The sequence below is a fragment of the Rhinolophus hipposideros genome (assembly GCF_964194185.1).
Source record: "Rhinolophus hipposideros genome assembly, chromosome: 13".
NCBI lineage: Eukaryota > Metazoa > Chordata > Mammalia > Chiroptera > Rhinolophidae > Rhinolophus > Rhinolophus hipposideros.
The window spans coordinates 23,915,328-23,937,596 of record NC_138059.1 but is presented as its reverse complement, the minus strand read 5'-3'; the positions used below and the strand labels follow the sequence as shown (position 1 = coordinate 23,937,596).

The following is a 22,269-nucleotide window of genomic DNA, read 5'->3' as shown; positions in this document are numbered from 1 at the left end:
TGTTTCGTAGCAAAGGGATTTTACCCTCTGAGAGTAAAGAGGGCAAATGCTGATTTCCTACCGGGCTTGATTTTTCAGCCTCTTGGCTTTCCTACCCCCCAGTACCTTTACCTTATTTATAGTTTTCCCAAGCATCAGAGAGATTTCTTTGCATTTATTTTTCAGCTAGCAGATACTGTTTAGTTTTTCCCATTGGGCACTCCTTCAAAACGGAGTTTTTTCTGTTCCTGGTTTCTTAAGCATTTTTCTCCAAGAGGAAACTGGCCCCTCTCACTGTATTCTGGTCAAAACAGTTACTCCATCGTACACTAGAGTTGCAATAAAAGGAGTTTTCAGAAATATGCCTGAGACCTATTCTTGCAGAAAAATGGGAGGTGAAAGGAGCAGAGGTGAGAGTTACGTGGCAATAACTGTGACTTGATCTAAAATGGTGACACTATGAATGAATACGGATTGTACCTCTTCACAGGGGGAGAGAAGCACTGTGATAAAGGCAGGGCCCTGGAGAGAAGATGTTTTGAGAAGTGCTTCAGAGAAACTTCAAGCTACTAAAGATGGAAAACGAAACAGTAAGTGAACTGAACCAAACACAGCTTCAGCCGCGAGCAGTGGTGGCCCTAGAATACCAGGTGGTCACCATCTTACTTGTGCTCATCATTTGCGGTCTGGGCATCGTGGGCAATATCATGGTGGTCCTGGTGGTCATGAGAACCAAGCACATGAGGACGCCCACAAACTGCTACCTGGTGAGTCTGGCAGTAGCCGATCTCATGGTCTTGGTGGCTGCAGGCCTACCCAACATAACAGACAGCATCTATGGTTCCTGGGTCTATGGCTACGTCGGCTGTCTCTGCATTACTTATCTCCAGTACTTGGGCATCAATGCTTCCTCTTGTTCAATCACAGCCTTTACCATTGAGAGGTACATAGCTATCTGTCACCCCATCAAAGCCCAGTTTCTCTGCACATTCTCCAGAGCCAAAAAGATCATCATCTTTGTCTGGGCTTTCACATCCATTTACTGTATGCTCTGGTTCTTCTTGCTGGATCTCAATATTAGCACCTACAAAGATGCTATTGTGGTGTCATGTGGCTACAAGATCTCCAGAAATTACTACTCCCCTATTTACCTAATGGACTTGGCTGTCTTTTACGTTGTGCCAATGATCCTGGCCACTGTCCTCTATGGATTCATAGCTAGGATCCTCTTCTTAAATCCCATTCCTTCGGATCCTAAAGAAAACTCTAAGATGTGCACCAGTGACTCAACTCATCAGAGCAAGAATTTGACTTCAAAGACCTCTAATAGATGTTTTAATAGCACAGTATCTTCAAGGAAGCAGGTAAGCAAACCCGAATGTCCAGGTACACAGAGGAAATGTGGGATAGAGCTCCTTGTGAGGGGGGATCAACTTTGCCCTACTTAGCTGATGGCAAAACCAAAATACAGTCATGCAAACATTTCACAGTGTAAGCTTCTGCTTTACATATTAAATTCATCTCTAAAGCAACTAAATATCTAAAAATAGAGGGGGAAATGTTGATAGAAATCAGTGGGGTACCAATTCAGGTATTATTAAAATATAAGGAAATATAAACAGAAGCTCTAAAAATCCACCTTTAAAATGTTTGTGCCTCTCTGAGAAATGTTATCAAAATATTTAGACCATTTCTGGCTTCTGTGGGGAGCAGCTGAATATCTTTAAGAATTCTATTGCACTACAAAGACTTGACAAGATAGTTTGAGAAAAGATCATTCGAAGCAATAAGGAAACTTTTCTTACCATTCTATAGTTTCTCACAACTGAGAGGGGTTCTGGATTTCTTTCTTTTTTTTCTTTTTTTTAGTCTTAGTGGGAAAAGATTTTATGACCCTTTCCCCCAGGTCCTTACAAAGTGTCCCAGCATGCAGAAGCTGAAAATTCGCCCTGCTCAGGAAATGTTCAAATAACAAGACTAACATCAAGCTCAACTTGTTACCAAAAAAGTGATTGAATTTTTTAAATGTCTGTTTTTCCTTCTAAGCATAACTAAAAATCCCTTTACACTTTCAGATACACATGAATGCTCATGTGGTTGCAGTAGTATTGTGGTTTTACTAGTGACTGAAGTGCAACTTTGTTACAGTAGATATGGTTTATAAGACGATATAAGAATAAAATACATTTATATCATATACACATTTATCTATATTTACATAATTGTTCTAAGTTACTTATGAGCTTAGCTTTCAGTTCCTTGACTGTCTTTGATAAACAAAATAAACACAGCATAAACATTTAGTCTCATAGCTGAAAAAGAAAACTTGAAATCAACAATATTGGCTCTTTCAAATGGGTTGATGTGTTGTGTGTGTGTGTGTGTGTGTGTATGTGTGTGTGTGAGTGTGTGTGTGTGTAGAGAGAGAGAGAGAGAGAATACAATTCTTCCTGTGTGCATAGATAGAAACTGAGTATACCTTTGAAAGTATGCATATGGATTATCCATGTATCACTTCCTAAACTCTAGATTAGTTGATATGTGAAGAATTGTAATTGGACACTTGGGCAAAAGTGAAATAAGCTACTAATAAATGTATGTGTTTTAGACATACATGAAATGAATAATGATGAACTGTAACTGAGCAGAAATATTTATAGCGTTTTAGACAATATGGTGATACTTGATATTTATAACATTTATTATTAAAGTGACCTAGATGATGGACCTGAGCAACTGTTGCCAGCTCTTAGTTTCTATTTCTTTGGTCTAGCAGTGCTGCCTAATACAAGGTCTATTTGGCCATCTATTACCCAAAACTTGATTAAGGAAAATTTAGAGAGAACTGTTGACCACCTGCCAAGACAAACATTAACAAATACAATAAAAGAGTAAAGAATGTGTACATCTCAATTAGAGATGAAACATGGGTTAACGTCTTCAGCAAGAAGGTTGGGAGTAAATTCATTCATTATATTCCAATTTATGTTCTTGGTATAAATTCTAAAACGTTGTTTATCTGGTCTAATGTCCTTCCTTTCAATTGTTGCCATTAGTACCTATCAGCATTAATAATGTGCTTTAAATTGCTAATCGTGTTACATGTTCACTCTTATTTCAAAGCTGTTAGAGACAGGCTGTCTTTATAGAGGCTGTGTGGTAGAAGAAAAAGCCAAAATGTTGGCTCCAAACAATCCTGAGCTTAAATGCCAGGGTTCTAATCAACCTGTACAATCTTGGATAAGCAGAACTCTCTGAGTCTCAGTTTCCTTAATTGTAAAATGAGGAGAAATGGCAACACCCAGAGTTGTTGTAAGGGATCTAGCTTACAAAAGACACCTAAAACGGAATGGTGATTAACACCTGAGTGTTAATTAGCCTCCTTCCTAGGTGTTTAGTAGGTTGGCAACTGTAAGGGAAATGCAGATTTATTCTCAGAAATACTCGTTTGCCTTTTAAACAAGTATTATTTGTTGAACAAGTGTGTACATGATGTCGTAACTTCTCTAAGAAACATTTTAATAATTAAGGCATTTGGAAATGTATTGGAAGCATTTGGAGTGTCACAACAATGCTACTTACTGTCAGATAACATCAGGAACCAAGGTTGACAAATGTCTTGAAACACACGGGACAGTTCTGCACAATGAAGTACTCTGTGACAAACGCCAATAACACCCTCATGGAGAAACACGGGACGCCATATAAATCAATAGAAGTGCATTTAAGTACTATGTCATGTCATTCAGTGTTGATTTTAGATTGGATGGAAGTTCTAACGGAAAAAAAGGAAATTATGGGGTTCGAGGGATCAGAGAAGACTTCATAGAAGAGGTGGCATTTGAGAAGGCTCTAGAAAGATGGGGATCATTTGGAAAGTAAAACTCAGGACGGACAGCACTCCACACAGAAAGGATGTGGCTGGGAAGAGAATGGCAGAGGTTTGGAGAAGGGGCAAGGAGGGGCACATAAGGTGGGATTTTTATGCGATAGCGTGACGTGGTTGATCAAAATGAATGATGTGTTTGGAGGAGAAGTAAAGAGTACGATTGGATTGATAGAAAAGTGTGTGTGTGTGTGTGTGTGCGTGTGTGTGTGTGTGTGTGTGTGTCTGAGAGAGAGAGAGAGAGAGAGAGAGATAGAGAGAGAGAGAGAGAGAGAGCTGTGAAGGATGTCAACTACCAAGCAGTGAAAGGAGTTCAAACTTAGTGCAAAAGTAACAGACTGTGAGTGAGGAGCAGGAAGCCGCAGTGAGGAAAGTGGTGTTCCGGATGATAAATCTGACAGCTGTGGACAAAGCAGATTTGAAGAGTGAGAGACTGGCAGAAAGACCAGTCTGGAAGTTGGTGATAGTGATTCAGGCATCAGATCATAAGATGCTGTATCAGGAAATTTTAAAATAAGGTGTGAACCGGAAAGATGTTTCAAAGAAAGGAAGGGTGAGATGTGAACATACAGAGAGGACAATTCAATGTGGCACCAGGGTTCTGAGTCTGGAAAAATGGTGGTGCCCCTGGTAAATGAGAATGAGAGCCATGAAGGGGAGTCAGTTTTGTCCAAAATCAATGACTCTTTATCTGGATTTTTCCTCTTCAGAAATTGTTCTTTCCTTAAATCTTTGAAAGATTGAAACCTCCATCTCCTATAACCCACAGACTTTCATTTTAATGTTTTCTCTGATTTTTTATTGTATTTCAGGCAAGTTTAATTTACATTTTAATAAATATTCTGTCTGGGCCACGTCTTTCTCACCAAGTTGTTTAAGTCAAATGTACATAACCTGAAAAAACCTACATTTAAAAAAGAAATAAAAGAGCATTTATATCACAGTTCTCAAGAGGCACAAATGTGAGTTTTTTGTTTGTTTTTAACTTATATCCCCTATGCAGAAAACCCAGGCCAGAATCTTTAGTTTTCTCCTCTATCATTCAGAGATGGAATCATATTTTAGGAAACGAACTAAATATTTGGTAAATTCAATGAAGCAAATTACTCAAATTAATGGCTTTGGATCGTATAGACCAAAGAATTCTCTGATTGACTAAATCTTTCTTTTCAAATGGTTGTTTTCATATCGAGGATACAGGGTTTAAATTATCAGTTTGCCACATTTCAGCTGCACCTGCACCATGTCAAAAGATTCAGTCAGTCCCTTCGGGTGTTCGGCGCTGTGTAGATAGAATATCTCTGTAGTAACTGGATATTTCAAAGGAATTGTTAAGTTTTTCCGGTATTTTGGAGGCAAAAAAAATATGTTGGTAAATAACTATCATGTGGATAAACATTCAATTCAAATATTTGCTTTCCACAGGAGGCAGGGGTATTTAGAGTATTTTATAGATCAGGCTACCAGTTTTATTTCCAGTTGAGTCACTCTAATATTTTTGTTTGTTTGTTTGTTTGTTTGTTTTCTGCCGGTATAACTGGTGGGAGAATTGAGTAACATAGTCCAAATAGAAATTCTAAGAGTTTATAGCAAATTTTTCATTGTGGATTTTATTTGACTAAATAAGCCTTTAAAATACTAAACAGTCTTTTGTCTCCATAAATTTCTGAAAAGCCTCTACCTTACTAGAAGAATGTTGGTAGTCCAAAAAACAAAAGCAGTTTTCCTTTGTAAAGCAACACGTGCCTTTTGCTATTGTTGCTATCATTACGTCAATCATGTGTATTATGAAAAACACAGAAAACTAGGAATAAAGAAAAAGCATCCTTTATCCTACAGCTTCAAACCATGATTTATTAGCATGCAGTTATATTCTTTTTCTTACTATGTTTTCTTTGTTGTATACTTTCAGCCTGTATGTGTACTTTTATGCTCTATTTTTACACAAAATATTGAAATTAATATTCTCAAGGAAAATAGCACAAAGTGAAAGAAAACGGATATGACTGTGAGTCAATTTCTCTCAGCCTCAGTTTTCTCGTCAATAAAATGGGAATAACAATGACTCATAGAGTTGTTCAAATTACGCGAGATGCATCATTCGAAATGCATCTTTGCTCTTCTCCCTCCTGTCCCATCAGCTACCCTTCCGTTACTCCTGTCCTTCCCAGTGATCTCCATCCCCTAGGCAGACTCCTGTCTTTCTTAAGTCATTTCCTGTAGTATGATGTGCTCATGGAAAATGAAGACACGTGGATAAAGAAAGGGCTTAAATGTGTCTTCTCCTCCTCCTATCTCTTTCCAGTTCCTGCTTCCAGTGCTATTTATTTTTTAAAGAAGAAATCTTGAACATGGAAAAACCTTTAAGACACGAAGGAAATGGGTATAATGATGGAATCTCAGGCAGTAGGGTTGATATTTGGGAGCATAAAGTCCCTTAAGTTGTATGGGTAGCTTAATCACTAATTAACATTACAGGGCAAATTAATGATACTAAGTTCTTCAGCGTTAGAGTTGTCTGCAGTTTTCTAGGACTGTTTTTATAGTGTTTTCATAGGCCCATCTTTTCTTTCTAATGGTTTTGTTTGTTCCACCTGGGTTCAACTATATCCTTAATAGGATAAAGATTTCTAAGTTGGGGGGCAAAAGTACAATTTTTGTCACTTAGCACACAGATATCTAAGTGTGCCATCTTATTTCTATTATTAAAAAATAGCTTTTCATCTTCTGATTCACGTCCAATATAAGGAAAGATTGTACATTCCCATAAATTGACTAAGTGAAAATCCCCTGCAGTTACATGCTTTGTGTCCTGTGGTTAGATGAATACACATTGTTTGTTCCCAATTTTATACTTGCAGCTTCAAGCCATAATTTCACCAGCAGAGAAAAATTAATTTTCCTAAATGCCTACAAAAGGGGAAAACTTGCACTCCTTTAGAATTCTCAATTTGGCCACAAAAAAACACTTTAAAATCAGCTAACCTTGAAAATGACAAACTACTTTATACTTCTTTATATAGCCTCTTGTGAATTCTTCAAACTGCAAACAGGTATCCCAAGTTCCAAACAGACGAAGGTGGGCAATATCTATGTTCTCAAGCTCCTTTCTTTTTTTATTTTCTTTGTTTTTAATCCGTTGGAGGAAGAGTAAAAGGTATAAAGCCAAAGCTAGTTCAACATTTTGCAAAATTGTGCAGTAGGTTATTTTATATCCAATAGCATCCTCACTGTAATTAAACATTCACTCACAGTCCAAAAAGCACCCAGCATTGGGCTGGTAGTGGAAACTACAGGATATGTAAAGGCAAATGCTTCACCTTCAAGGATGTCACTGTTGGCCATGTACACAAATAATCCTGAGAGGACCATCGTGTTCTACAACAGAGGACGGGCATCTGTGAGGGAGAAGAAAAATGGGAGGAAATGGAGGAGGGCTTTATGAAGTACATTTTGTTCAGCTGGGCCTGTATGGGCAGAATCTCTAATAGCAGCAATGTGAAGACAGGGAGAAAAGGAAGGAAGACAGTTGAACACAAAAAGAGAATTGTCTAGTGAGGGGAGGCCCAACCAGACTGTAGTCCTGTTACATGTAACTCCCGGGTCCCCTTCCCAGCTCTGCCCTTTGTCATGTTACTTACTTTTATCCGTGTCGATGGTCACAGCTACCACCTATGAGTCTCCAGTATACAGCCCTAGCAAAGATATTTCCTGACCCATACTTAAATGGTTTTTTCGTTTGGTTTTTTTTGGACTTTACGTAAGTACATCAAATCCAGCATGTCTAAAACTAAACCCATTATTTTCCCTCATAAACACTTACCTCCTTCTTTCTTTCCTATTTTAGGTTCCTATGCCAGAAATCTAAGAGTCTCTCTCAGTGCCTTTCCATCCAACCCACCTGCACATCTAAGCAATAGCCAAGTCCTAGTGCTTCTAGCTCAGAACTCTCACATCTGACCTATTCCATCACACTACCATTGTCCGCCATTTGTCACCTGCTCTAGTTCAATACACACCTCACCGGCTTCTCTGACCCCCATTCTACCCACTCCAATCATTCTGCACTTTGCTCTCTAACAGATTTCTGTAACACAGAGGTATGTTATCAAAATGATTTTTACAACTCCCTGAGGCCTAGAGTTTAAACTCCTCAGGATAACAGATAAGATCCTGGCTCTTTCCTATGTTTTCAGCTTCGTCTCTTGTGGCTCCTCTAACTTACACGTTATGCTCCAGTGATACTGTATCATTTGTAGTTCTCTGAACTTGCTATGTTCTCTCAGCAGGAATGCCCTTCATCTGGCAAACTCCCAATTATCTTCCAAGTCTCAGATCAAACGCTGTCCCCATGCACCCCACCAAGCCTTCCCTGAATTTCTCAGGCAGATTTATATACCTGATTGCCTAGCTATAAGTATGTATGTTAGGTATTCTACCTATGCTCTTACAGTACTTTGCATATACTTCTGGATTCATAATCTTATGTATCATAATTGTTACCTTGTTGGGCTTCCCACTGCCACTAACATCCTTAAGAGCAGGACCTTATATCTTCAGTGTCCTCAGCACTGACTTTAGCACATAGCAGGCTCCCAAAAGTGTATATACACAGTCGTGTGTTGCAGCCAAAGAATATAGACTTTGCAGGATCAGATTGTTAGTATCTCTTCCCAATTGTGTGTTCAATGACATCACACTGCTTACTTAAAATTGGTCATGGTTGAAGTACTTAAAATAGAAATCAGCAAATATGACAACTCAGGGAACCCTCCTGTTTTTGTGGAGAGCTGATCATTAAATATGCGCTTCTGTGTAGGTGTGTGTGTCGTATATAATGTTACATATAATAAATGAAAATATGAGAGTAACTTCATGCATACTTTGGGACTCAGTCAAATCCAACATGCTGTTTTGCTTTCTGAAAATTTATTGTTCAGTTATGCCATATCCTTCTCCAATTTTAATTAAAATTTCCTTTTATTAAATCACTTTTGAATTCCAAAATAACCAAACTGGCTGCTAGGTAGTACGATGGTAAGTTTGTTAGTAGGTAAGACTTCTTAGGAAGACTCTCCCCTTTCAGACAGAACAGGATAACTTAAAAATATGGCAAACTCAAATAATAATTTGCTTTTTGTACAAAATCCCATTGGCTTTCCAATGAGCCTTTAAAATACCCTCCACGATGAAGGCGCTGCATTGGCTAGAATGGGCCAAGATGCAGAGGGATGGCAACTAAGGGAAGGAAAGCAACGTGAGCAGAGGTATAAAGATGAGAATCAATCTATCTGAGGGCTCCTATGTGATTAATTTCCCTAAGACAATTTGCACACACCACCTTCTTTCAAAAAGAAATATACCCAATCTCCTTTGACTGGCTTTCAAAGCCCACTGAAATCTGGCCTTTTTATCACCTTTCTGGCTTCATTCATCAGTTATTTTGTGAATTCAATAAACAATTATTGAACACAAATTTCATGCCAGGCATTGCTCCTGAGAACCAATGATAGCCCCTATCTTATGGAACGTTCACTATAATATGAAAGATCACTACTTAAAAGTAGCTGGAAAATACACGTGCAGACTGTACAGTGTGCAGAAGAGGCAAAAAGGAAGGAATGCACACTGTACTTAAGGCTGGAGAACAAGCCTCCTGCTGAGTCAGAGTCACTTCCGCTCTTACATAAACCTTGAGTAAGCATTAACCAGGCCAACAGGAAAAACAAGACCTTCAAACCAAAAAGTAGTCATTTACATAATGAAGACCTCTAACAAGGACAGTGGCAAATGGAATTTGACTTTTGGGAACTTTTCTCATAAAATTGCACAATGAAGCCAACCAGGGAAATAAAAATAAGGATTTTGCAATTCAAGCAAGAAGCAAGGAAGGTTTGAGCTAAGAGGTAACAGTAGGGAAGGCTAGAAAGGATGTAAATGAGTCAAATCGGTGGGATTTAACTACTATTTTGGCAGATGAAGATGAAAGAAGTTCCTACAGGGAGTCCTAGCTGGGGTGACTAGACAGGCAGTGGAGTTAATAACCATGCACAGACGTCTTATCTATATTTATCCCTTCTCTGTAGAGTCAGACATGTCGCACCGGATTTTCCCATACATACCAAGCTCATTTGTACTATGCAAACTTGCTCACGTAATTGTTTCCTTCTTAGAAAGCCCTCTCCACTCTTGATGCTTCCACTCTTATAAGCAACGCTCAAGATCCCAGTTCAGGCTACAGTTTGATCAAGTGTTTCTATATATTAGACGTATACTGGAAGGGAGGTGAGTATGAGCTCTACAGTCAGAAAAACAGTTCAAGCTCCAGGCCTTCTACTTCCTATCTCCATAACTTTGGATATTTTACTTAATACGTCAGTGTATTCATATGTAAAACTGGTATACTAATGATACCCACTGATAAGGTTGCTGTGAGGAAATAAATGTCTAATACATAATAAGCACTCAATACTTTTTATTTACTGTATTTAAGTTATACATTATATTTAAAATATCATTTGCTCCTTCCTTATTCACGAAATAGCAAAAATAGAAACTAGTAATTCTTTCCTGAAGAAGATAAAGTTTAGAGGTTATAATAGAGGTAGATCCTTCAGGTTCCTCTAACAATATATTCATAAGTTCAAGTTAGTAAATAATTCTTAAGCTTCTACTATGTGCCCAGAGAGAAATACAGTAAGTACAATACCAAATCACCCCCATAACAGAAGCTAGGTGTTATTGGCTTTTGATTATGTCTTCTGTACTGTTCTAAATATTTTACATGAACTTACTCAATAAATCCCCACAACAATCTTGGGAAGTAGGAACTAATTAGAGAAAAGGATTTAGAGGCATAAAGATGCTAAGTGACCTGCTCTGGGTCACACAACTAGTTGTGGCAAAGCCAGGATTTGAACCCAGCTCTCCTGTTCCAGAGCTTCTATAATATCAATCATAGGGCAAGAGAAAACCAAATAAAGGTGAGATTGCTGATGGTTAAAGTAAGTTTCCTGGAGCTAGTAGAAGGGGTCTAGAAGTTTGGAGAGGGTTAATTAAGGAGAATGAGAGGAGAGAGTTCATTCCAGATAAAGGAGGAGGAAAGAAAGCATATAACAGGAGAAAAAAATTCCAGAATTTAAAAAAGCATGTGCTCTCTGTGGAATAGTAATGAGATTAGCCAGACATGGACCAAAGGTTCAAGTTTGGGAAACTTGGGAAGTATTATAAATTTGGAGGACATATAGGCTGGACCTGGGTCAATGAAGATGGAAAACCAAGCACAGCGTCACCACCACCACCACCACCACCACCATCACCACCATCACCCCCAACCTTCTCAGGTTCCTCATCATGCTATTGAGGAACGCAAGGAAAATCACATTTATAAATAGCATCTACTTTACCCTTGGGGTTTCCATTCCAGCGGGCTCTCGGTGAGCTCCACATATCCATTTACAGGACCATAAACAGTTCCCTCTTTTCATGCCTTAAATGTCTATTTCAAAACTTCATACTCTCCTCAAGTCATTGTACCTGGAATTATTTTTTCTGAAATGCCTCCCATGTCCAACCCCTCCTTGCTATTGCTAGTCTCAGTCTCATCAATTCTAGTCTCATCATTTCCTCTCTGTACCGGAGACAAGCAGTCCGGTCTCTCTGCCTCACCAAACTGTTGCAAATGCTTTCTCACCAATCTTTCTGCCTCTTAATTGCCGTCTTCCAAATCATCCCCCAGCAATCACTAAATGCAAATTTGATAGTATCACTACACTGCCTAAAATCCTCCAATATACCCATTTCTACTAGGTTTAAACCCAAGCTCATTATCATGGCATACTGGGATATTTATGTTCTGCTCTCTGCTTACTTTCCCAAACTCATCCTATTCCTGTCCCCAACATACCACTTGACAAGCGGTTTCCTAAACTGGCCATACTCTATGATGCTTCCAAGCCAGGGTGCATACTCCTCCAGCCACAAGCATTCTTCATCCCCTCATTTGACCTGTTACTTCTCAACCTACCTTCTCATAGATCACCCCGCAGAGCAGACTTTCCTGACTTCCACTGCCAGGGTTTGGTGTTTCTTCCTTCTCTTTGTGGCATTTTGTTCTTGCGTCTGGACAGCATACCATGTCACTGTGGCAATTTGTTCAAATGTCTTTCCCACCAGATTGTACACACCACAATGGCAGAAACATCATCCCATTCATTTTTGTGCCCACTTAGTGTCATGGTGTCCAGGAACATATTGATAAATGACTAAACTACTAAAGACTGGATACAAAGGATAAGAAAGATGGAAAGATCTAATATGACTGTAAAGATTTTTTTCAGTGGCTTGAAAATTGAATTGTTGATACAAATGTTGAGGGAGAGACATTAAAAAAACACGGACAGAAATTTTCAGTTTAAGATGAAGATGTGGAAATTTTAGATTGTAAACAACTGGTCAAGACCAGATATGTGGATTTAGGAATCATTAGAATAATGAGGGGGAAAAAAGTATGACTATTAACTGAAGTTGATTTTTAAAAGGAGGAAATACAGACTGACAAAAACTGAGTTCTGGAGGAATCTTTACATTTAGGAGCCTAGACAAGCACTGTGGTGTTGCTAGAAGAAAGGAAAAAAAATAAAATAAAAAAAGACCTAATTTCCCCTCTTGGAATATGGTCAGAAGGCAGAAGATGGAGTTTTACTGGATGGTCTCAGTTGGGAGGGAAAGTAAAGAAAGAAGAATGAGCCAAGGAGAGAGAGAAGGTTCAGTTAAAAGAATGAACATATTTATATATTTTGAATATTAGCCCTTTATCGGAGGTGTTGTTTGCAAAAATCTCCCATTCAGTTGGTCACCTCTTTATTTTGTCAATGGTTTCTTTTGCTGTGCAGAAGTTCTTTAGTTTGATACAGTCTCATTCGTTTATTTTAGCTTTTACTTCCCTTGCCTTTGAGGTCAAATTCATAAAATCCTCTTAGAATCCAAAGTCCATAAGTTTAGTACCTATGTTTTCTTCTGTGCAGTTTATTGTTTCAGGTCTTATGTTTAGGACTTTAATCCATTTTGAGTTAATTTTGGTACATGGTGACAGATAGCAGTCTAGTTTCATTCTTTTCCATGTGTCCTTCCAATTCTCCCAGCACCATTTATTGAAGAGGTTGTCTTTTCTCCATTGTATGTTTTTGGATTCATTGTCGAAAGTTATCTGTCCATGTTTATGTGGGTTTATTTCTGGGTTCTCAGTTCTATTTCATTGGTCTGCATGTCTGTTCTTCTTTCAATACCATACTGTTTTGATTATTGTCGCCCTGTAGTACCAGCTGAAGTCAGGGAGTGTGATACCTTCAGCATTGTTCTTTTTTCTTAGGATTGCTTTGGCTATTCGGGGTCCATTGGGTTTCCATACAAATCTGACGATTTTTTTTCTATTTCTTTAAAACAAAATGCCATTGGGATTTTGATGGGGATTGGATACATAGATGATGTATTACAGAATTGCACACCTGAAACGTATGTAGCTTTACTAATAATTGCCACCCCAATAAACTTTAGTTTAAAAAAAATACAAAACAAAAATTTTCTGAAAGGTTAAAAAAAAAGATTGAATATATTCCTTGGTGAATGTTCATCCATCATTCAACAAATATATTTTGTGTTCAGTTTTAAACAGTGAATTACTCTACAAATATAAAATGTGCAAAATAGTAAAACTGTTGCCATGGGAGGCATTAAAATCTGTTTTTAAAGTTAAAACACTGAATAAGTGGATTTATCTAAAACTGAGAAGCCATTGTCTTGTCACAGCGTCAAACACAGCTCTTCAGAGCTGCTTGAGAGGCACATGAGAAGAACTTGAATAAACGAAAAATTGAATCAGCTCAAAAACTTAAATAAGGCTCAATACCTGTGCATATGAAATAGAATGAATAATGGAAAACACCTGAAAGTCATCTTGAGTTGAAATAAAAATAGAGACTATCACTTTTGAAAAGAGAATTCTGCAACCTTCCATGAACAACACTGGTGACCTTTGGCTATGCCCTTTGGATAGATGGCCTAAACATAATTATATAGTAGCTGTAAGTAAGTAAGACATTCTATGCCTCTCCATTCTCTGCCTTTGGCTTTTGAGCTTTATGGGAATTTATGACTACAGGAGAACGCAGCATATTTTCTGCAGGCAGCAGCTTTTAGCTTGGAAAATAAGGAAGTGACTCAGAGAGATGTGGCACCATTGTGAGAGTTAGAGAGGACAGAAGCAGAGTAAGTGCAGAGCACCCCATGAAATTTTAAAGATCATTGGTAAAATCAAGTGATGAAAGCCTCCACCAATATGCAGGCTGACACCCTGCCATGTTCCCTCGAACAGGAATTCACCTATATGACTGATTCTACTTGGCAAACATTTGAAAGATTACGCATACAGACAATTTGGGTTTGGAAAAGTGGGAGAAAAGCATGCACTGATATATTTTCTGCTTTTCCAGGAAAGATAAGAATAGGCTCAGATTCAGGGTAAATTTACAGGAGAACTATCTAACGAGAGATTATAAAAAGCTAAGATAGACCTCCAGGCATTTCTTCATGAATCGATTAGATATCTCTCTGACCTTGTCAAGAGAAATCAAGTCAAGACTTTTGTATAAACCAACTGCTGTGTACAGTGGCAGTGTTATCCTGAAATTAAAGATGGTCTTCTTAAATGATTACAAGTCCTTCCAGGGAGTTATACAGAATAGGAAAATAGTAGAAGTGAGGACAGATTTGTACCTACTTATCTATGATTTTATTGTGTTCAGTACTAGAATATAAAAATGAACAAAACAGGGTACCTGCTCACAAAACGTTCACAGTCTAACAGGAAACACAGGACAGTAAACTGATAGCTAAAGCCATAAAAGAACATGTGTTACTATGGAAAAATGCACAGATTAGTGTTACCTCACCTAGATGGCTTGGGGAAAGGTGAATAACAGAAAAGCTTTTTGGGAAAGGAAACTCCTAAGCTGTGCCTTGCAAATTCACAGTAGTTTTGTAGACAAAGAAGGGAAGGAAGACAGTTATGCAATGGGAGCTGTAGAGGTGAAGACCAGAAGTCCGGAAAGAACATGATCAATCCAGAGAACTTCAAGTAGCTCATTAGGGCTAGACAACAAAAGATGAGACTAATGAGGCAAGCAGGGACCAGCAAATATGGTCTTTATATAAAATGCTGAGAGATTTGAACAATATTCTAAAGGCTATGAGAAATCACTCAAAGATTACAAGGCAAAGCATGTTATAATCATATCTATGTTTCAGAAAGATTACTGTGTTTGATGTAGGTAGGCTAGGATTGGACCAGAGTCAAGGACATTAATTCAGAGAGTACTGTAACGGTATGGGCAAGATAATGATTCTGCAAAGGCCTAAATGATAAGATGGATAGCAGTAAGAACAGAAATCAATAAATACTTTGGGAATGGAATCAATAGACGTGGTGTGAGTAGATGTGTAGAAAGGGAGAGAGAAAAGAGTCAAAGCTAACTCAATTGAAGCATTGAAAAAGAAAGTGGAATGACAGTTGGGAGCCTGCATTCCAGAATCTCATGCTCTGGGTTCAGAGCCAGGTTTGGCCACTGACTATGTGATATGAACAAGTTAATTTGACTCAGTTTACACATCTGTAAAAAGGCTGCTAATAACATCCTATAAAGGTAGTTCTTAAGAGTTAGTGCAAAAATCCTTACAAAGAACTGAGCATGGTACCTGGCACATGGAAATAGTAAGTGATAACTACTGTTATTATTAATTGCATAGGGTAACTTGCCTAAGTGAGGACAATTAGTGGAGAAACATATTTCAGGGCAGTGAGCATGTTACTTTCAGTTATGCCCATGTTGTATTTCAAGTGTCTGTGGACTACAAGGATACAGTTAGAAATATAGAATTAGAGCTCTAAAGAAGCATCTGGCCTAGATATATATATATATATATATATATATATATATATATATATATATATATATATATATATATATATATTGGGAGGAATCAGTATATAGACAGTTTGTCGAGAACCCAGAGTATATAGGATGACTGGGCAAATTTTGTGGATTAGAAAAGAAACTCTGGAGTCCCTAGAATTCTGGGCAGAATTGGATGTAAAGCCTGTACAATAAACAAAAGGAACTGCCAGAGAGGGAGGGGAAAAACCAGGAGAAAGTAGAATCACAAAAGTCAAAGGAGGAGACTTGCAATAATGGTCAATAGGAAGAGGTCAAGATAAGAACTGGAAAAGCACCCCAATCAGGCATTAATAACTTTTGTGAGTGCAGTTCCCATAAAGTATTGAGAGGAATAAATTAGATTTCATGGAGTTGGTGAATGAATTGATAGGGGGTGAAAATAGAAAGAGTAAGAGTAGACAGCTGTTTTAACAATTTGGGGGCAACGAGAGAGAGGAGTAATGGCAGGCAGAAATAAGGCCGAGTATTTATATTTGTCGTTTTGTTTTGTTTTACTTTTTAAGACAGAAGAAATCTGAGCCTGTTTAAATTCCGATGAAAAAAAGCCAGTGGAGTCCGAAGAATTGTTTGTAGGTACACGAGCAAGTCTCAATTGTGATACGGCATGATTCCTGAGGAGGCAAGAAAATATACCATAAAGAGTATAGGCAAAGTGATTACTCTGGAGAATGAGCAGGCAATGGCAGAGGGAGGGGACATGAATAGAGGCGTGGCAGTTCATGGTGAGGAACGGGATAGGTAGATGACAAGTAGAATGATAACAGGATTAAGTCCCATTCGTGTTTCAAAAAAAAAAATGAACTGATGTAGTAGTAAATTACAGGTGATCTGAATTTCTTAGTGACATCTAAACACGGTGTAGTGGGCTTGTTGGGGATTCATTCCCAAATAAACATCTCAAGATAGTTAGGGAAATGCCACTCTTTATTTTGACAGCCAGAGGCACTGATCCTGAAGGTCCTTACACATGGTGTCCTATTTAGATGAGCCATTTCATTGTCTTCAAGTTTGTTTCCTTTTCTGTTGTGGCAAGTGACATACCCACAACTAGTACAATTTCCCATTTAGCCCTTCAACCCTCTTTACTGAGGCAACGATTTCATGATAAGGGCCAGACTGGATCGGAGCTGATGGATTACCACAGGGCAAGGATTTCTGCATTTACCAAAAAGTTCTTCTGAAGCCCTGCCTCCAGATAAATAGACGTGAGGTGCCTCAATAAATCCCTTACTCAAAAACATTGTGAACAGAACTCCTCATGGGCCACAACTCTGTCCTCACCATCTTGAGCCAGGTTTCTCCTTTATCAGCTTCTCCAGCCGACGTGCCTGGTGTTCACAATCTGTATTTTCTTCCCTCAACTATCTCAGCTCTTTCCAATTTATCTTTGAAGGATTCCGGAAACACACTTCAAAGCAATTAGCCTTGTGACAAAAGCAACACACTCCATTTTGCACAGTTCTTGACTTTACTTTGCGACTGAGTGTATCTCAAAAAGAGATGACATTATGAGGTGCAGAGAATACACAAGGATCTACACGATCAAGGGTGCTTGACCCTTCTCGTTCGTTAGCAGCCCTACTGAGTTTTTGTGCCTCACCAAGACCCTTGAGACACGAAAGGTAAAAGCCAGAGAGGCTCCACAGAATAACACTTCCTTGATCACTGCACCACTCTTCATGCTTCTGCCATCAAGCAGGATGTCTGTTTATTCCTAGGGGAACACTCCCAACTCAAGAAGTCTGTGCCAGCCACTCAAAATCCAGTCCAGACCCACAGTTCAGATATGTGGAAAACTGCTACTATTGACCATGGCTTTTAAGCTAATGAATAACTGTTTTGGTTGATGGCTCCTCCCCAACAGAATAATGAGTCAAGACAGGTTACTAAATCACATCAGGCTTATTGTCCCCATCCTAAACATGTTTTTAAAAAAGACAATGATGCATGCAAACACCACCAGTAGAAAAAGCAGTCTTGACATTTTTTTTTTTTTTTAAATCATGAAGACAACAGTCCTGAAAGAAAACTTGTGTTCTTATTACACCCAGTTAGTCAAATGACAGAAACTTCTGGGCTGTGACAATATGAATTACCCTTTCAAATAATTTTTAATGGTCATTAAGAAGCTCTTGGTAACATGGAAGGTACATTAATTTTTGCAAACTGATACTTAATGTAAGCCCACTTTGAGACAACGCCAGTATCTTTTAAAGGTATGACAGAGGAAAGCGATTAAAATCAGAATTCTATTTATTTGGTAAGGCACCTTTCTGCCTCAGCTAAACTGACACAATATGATCCCAATATTAAAAATAAAGTCAAGTTATTTAGACTATAAAATATTCTTTCAAAAGCACCAATAATTTATCATAAAGACAACTTGTCGTACAACGAATAGCAAAGATTAAATTCACAAAGTCATTTTTTCCCCAAAGAGAAATAGAAATGTCTGCATTCAGAAGTAAAACATCTTGGTAAACTATTATCGCAGTGCTGTGGGAAAACGCTTTGCTATGGGAAACCCTCTGTAGTGAGTAGTGATTTCCTTGTATAATAACTAGCCAATATTTCAGCTGTATACCATGTTGGCAATCATCATAAAAATTTGAACATATTACATAGTAGTAATGTATTATAAATTTATCAACTTTTATTTCACTCCCAAGACCCAGAGGAGCAGGACATTTTTTCCTTCAGCAGCAGAAGCATAACCCACACAAATCCTAAAGGGGAGAGAATGTTGTCGTCTCTCCAGGAGCATGGAGAGTTTTGAAAATTCCAAGAGATTCTTCTGACCCTCCTCAAAGCCTCCCCATCCCATTTCAAGAGTCACTGTTTAAGTTTTCCAGCTTAGATTCTTCAGTTACTATCATATACTATTGTACCCTAAAAACTAGTCTGTCCCACTTGCATAGGTGTCAGTGGTTTATTAACCTTTCAAATAAGTAATAATTATGAGCTCTTATGTGCCAGGCATGGTGCTCAAGGATTTTCATGCATCATCTTATTTGCACTGATGACATAGGTATAATATACCATCTCCATTTTAAAGGTGAAAAGTCTGAGAGTTAGATACATTAAGCTCAAGGTCACCCAATAAAAAATGGAAGAGCAAAGAATCTCATCCTAGCATCGAATCCAAAGCTTCTGATAACAATACTACCCTCTACTTCCTCACACACTGCACCATGGTACTAATAGTATCTCAGAGATGAGGTATAGTATGGGCTATATCTGCCTAAGAAAAAGGAACTTTCTTCTTCTACATGTGACAATTAAATGGACTCATTCGTTCCCCAAAATATGTTGAACACCTGACTGAATGTTCTGAGCACTGTTTTAGACCCTGGAAACAGAGTAATGGGCAAATAAGACAAAAATTCCTATCCACGGAGCTTATATTCTAAGGAGGAGGGGGCAAATCAAGGAATAAGTACACATAGTAAGTGAACAAATATGTACCGTATATCAGATTGTGACATATCAGATTGTGGAGAAAAATTAAGCAAATAAGAAGGACATGAAATACTGAAATACAACGGGTGCAATTTGAAATAGGGTAGTTAGAGATATCAAATAAGTAGCCCATTTTCAGAGTGCAGTGCTATTTTGATTCTATATTCAAGGCACTAGCAAATGTCGTTTATTAAATCAATGCCTGAAACAGCAGAGTTTTTCCCATTAATGAAATGTTAAAACACCAGGCTGGCCTACATAAGTCATTTGGCTTTTATGCACAGAAAGTATATATAGCTTTCGTGATGCTGTTTAATTATATTCTATAAACTTTTGTAACAATTATTCTAAAAGACAACGCATTCTATGTTCTAATTCAGAATCAAAGCATGTCCCAATGGCGGGAGTGGGACCTCTAGGTAGGTCAGAGATTGAGAGAGGTTTGTGATGAATATTCCTTTACCCAAATACAGCATTGGCTCTCTTCATTTTTGTAAGAAAAAGTATGACAACCTCTACCTATTTTCACTTGGGGAATAAAAAACAATGCCCTCTTAGGGACAGCTAGACCAGAGACTTTCATCTTTTTCAAGGTCGCTAGAGGGGCAAACTGTCGAGATCAACTTCCAGGTTTACCACTTGTAAGTGTGATATGGGTTTCTTCACCTGTAGAATGGAGGTGCCTTCCTCTGGATGCCATTGTTGAGATTAAATGAGTTAGTATGCAAATTAAGCACTTAAAACAGGGTTTGATGCACAGTAAGTAATGAGTGTTTTCAACCATTAGTTTCAAAAATAGCTTTTGCTTTTCTAGCATTTACTACGTTCCAAGTACTAGCATAAGAATTTAGTATACGTCATCTCTTTTACCTGTAACAACCCTGGAAAATAGGTAATATTTCTTTCACCATTTTTACTGAAGAGAAAACTGAGACTCAGAAATAGTAACGGGCCCAAAGTCTCACAGTCAGTAAGCAGGATCCCATCACAGAGTGACTGCTGTCAAAGAGGAGCCTTTGACATGGATAATTTAGGAGAGTCTGATATAAAATCCAAGAGCCTGCCTTGCTCTGAGCCAGTAGTACCATCAATACAACAGTACACGTTCTCCGACTGGCTCCTATACTGTTTTCTACATCACTCCTGATTTAATCTTCCATAAGAGTGCATATCTTCTGGGGATGTAGCTCCCAGGATTACTAAAAGTATAGTGTTGCCATTATATTTTCTAGGTGACATTTTTTAGAGTGGTAATGCTAACCATGATTCTGTCATAAGAGACATCAAGTCTTAAATGAAAACTTTGGTCCACAAGCTGAGAGCCAGCATTAGTTGGTCCATATTTCTTATAGGATCTGTTGATAATTAAGTGAAGTATTTGAAAAACTTAACCATAAATCACAATAGTGGTCTGAAATAGGTTATATGTCATTTGTCAGATTTATTAGAAGTGTTGAACTCTTCCATTGGTTGGCAAACTATGGTCATGGGCCAAATCGAGCGCTATGACTTGTTTTCCTAAATGAAGTTTTAATGGAACACAGCCAGGCCCACTCATTTCTGTCATCTATGGCTGCTTTCACATTACAATGGCAGGGTTGAGTATTGTGACAGAGACTGTATGGCTCCACAAAGGCTAAAATATTTATTATCTAGCCCTTCACCATAAAAGTCTGCTGAAATATTCCCATTTAAAAGTTTATTTGTGCAAATAATATATACTTAGTACATGCACCGGTACTTGACAGGTGTTCAAGAAATAAATGATAAATATATATTAAATAAATAAGTTCGGATTCCACAAAATGACTATAAACAGGAACATTCACACTTATTACAGGCAGCCTAAATTAGCCACTTGTGTCTATCCCTTGCCTTCATCTTGACTCTGTCTTCCCTGGAGAAAATGCTTTGCTCATTGGATGGGAGAATCCTTGATTTCAATGGGCTCTAGAAATGCAAATTTAAGATGCAGAGTGACATCTAAAGATAAAGTTTTCTACAGTTTTATGAGTGACAGAGAAGCCACAGATGATTAAATACGAAAGGAAACAGATAAGACAGAAGAAGAATGTCTGTTAAAGTGAGATATGTATGTTGTGGAGGCAAATCCCACCTTACTTTGGTATATATTAATACAGTATCAATCAACATCCAGTATTGGAAAATAAACTGTTTAAATCATATTGAGTTAGCATATCCCTAGCTCTTTACATGTCCTGGGTTCTTCATAACAATATATACGACAATTCTTTGTTTCTACAGAATAACAGACTAAATAACAGAATAAAGTTACCCAGAAAATTTTCTTCACCATAATTCCAGTCTGATCTATCATGCCCCTTTTTTGAGACTGAATCTTTACACATTGATTTTAATTTTTAACTTCAAGCATTTTTTTAATGCCAAACCTGGTTTCAGTGGCTGGCAATAAAAATATGCTAGACACATTATTCCTGCCATCAAGATCTTACATATCAGAAAGGAAGTCAGACCCAAAATAATGACATTTGTATTAGAACTAGAAGTACCAAACAATAGCATTAGTGAATTCTTCGTTCCTTCCTCTTTCCCTTCCTCCTTCCCTCCTTTCTTTCCTTCCTCTCTACCTTCCTTCCTTCCTTTACTTCTTTCCTGAATCCGTATTGCACCTCCCAGGTGCCAGACCTGGTTGCTCCTTGCAGGTAGAGCAGGGCAGGGACCCTCAAAAGGCTATCATTCTAGGGAGGAAAAAGAGACAAATAAACAGATTAAAAAATGAAGCAACAGGATCCTTTCAGAATGTGACTATTAGAACAGATTAAATAAACAGGGAGATACAAAAAATAACTTGGGGAAGGGCTAGGACCACCACTCCCTCTAGAAATATTAACTTCTTTGGGTCTCTTTCTCTTCACCTATAAAATGAAGAAAATACCTAATATTCATAAATAT

General features: G+C 38.1%; 1 protein-coding gene across 1 annotated transcript in view; it reads left to right on the top strand.

Annotated features, from left to right (window-relative positions):
• Positions 1-22,269, top strand: part of TRHR (thyrotropin releasing hormone receptor) — a 39,367-nt gene that overhangs the window by 171 nt on the left and 16,927 nt on the right. The window contains exon 2 of the mRNA XM_081070795.1: positions 470-1,343. Coding sequence (XP_080926921.1) covers positions 555-1,343 — 789 coding nt within the window. The 5' untranslated portion in view covers positions 470-554. The remainder of the gene's footprint in view (positions 1-469; positions 1,344-22,269) is intronic.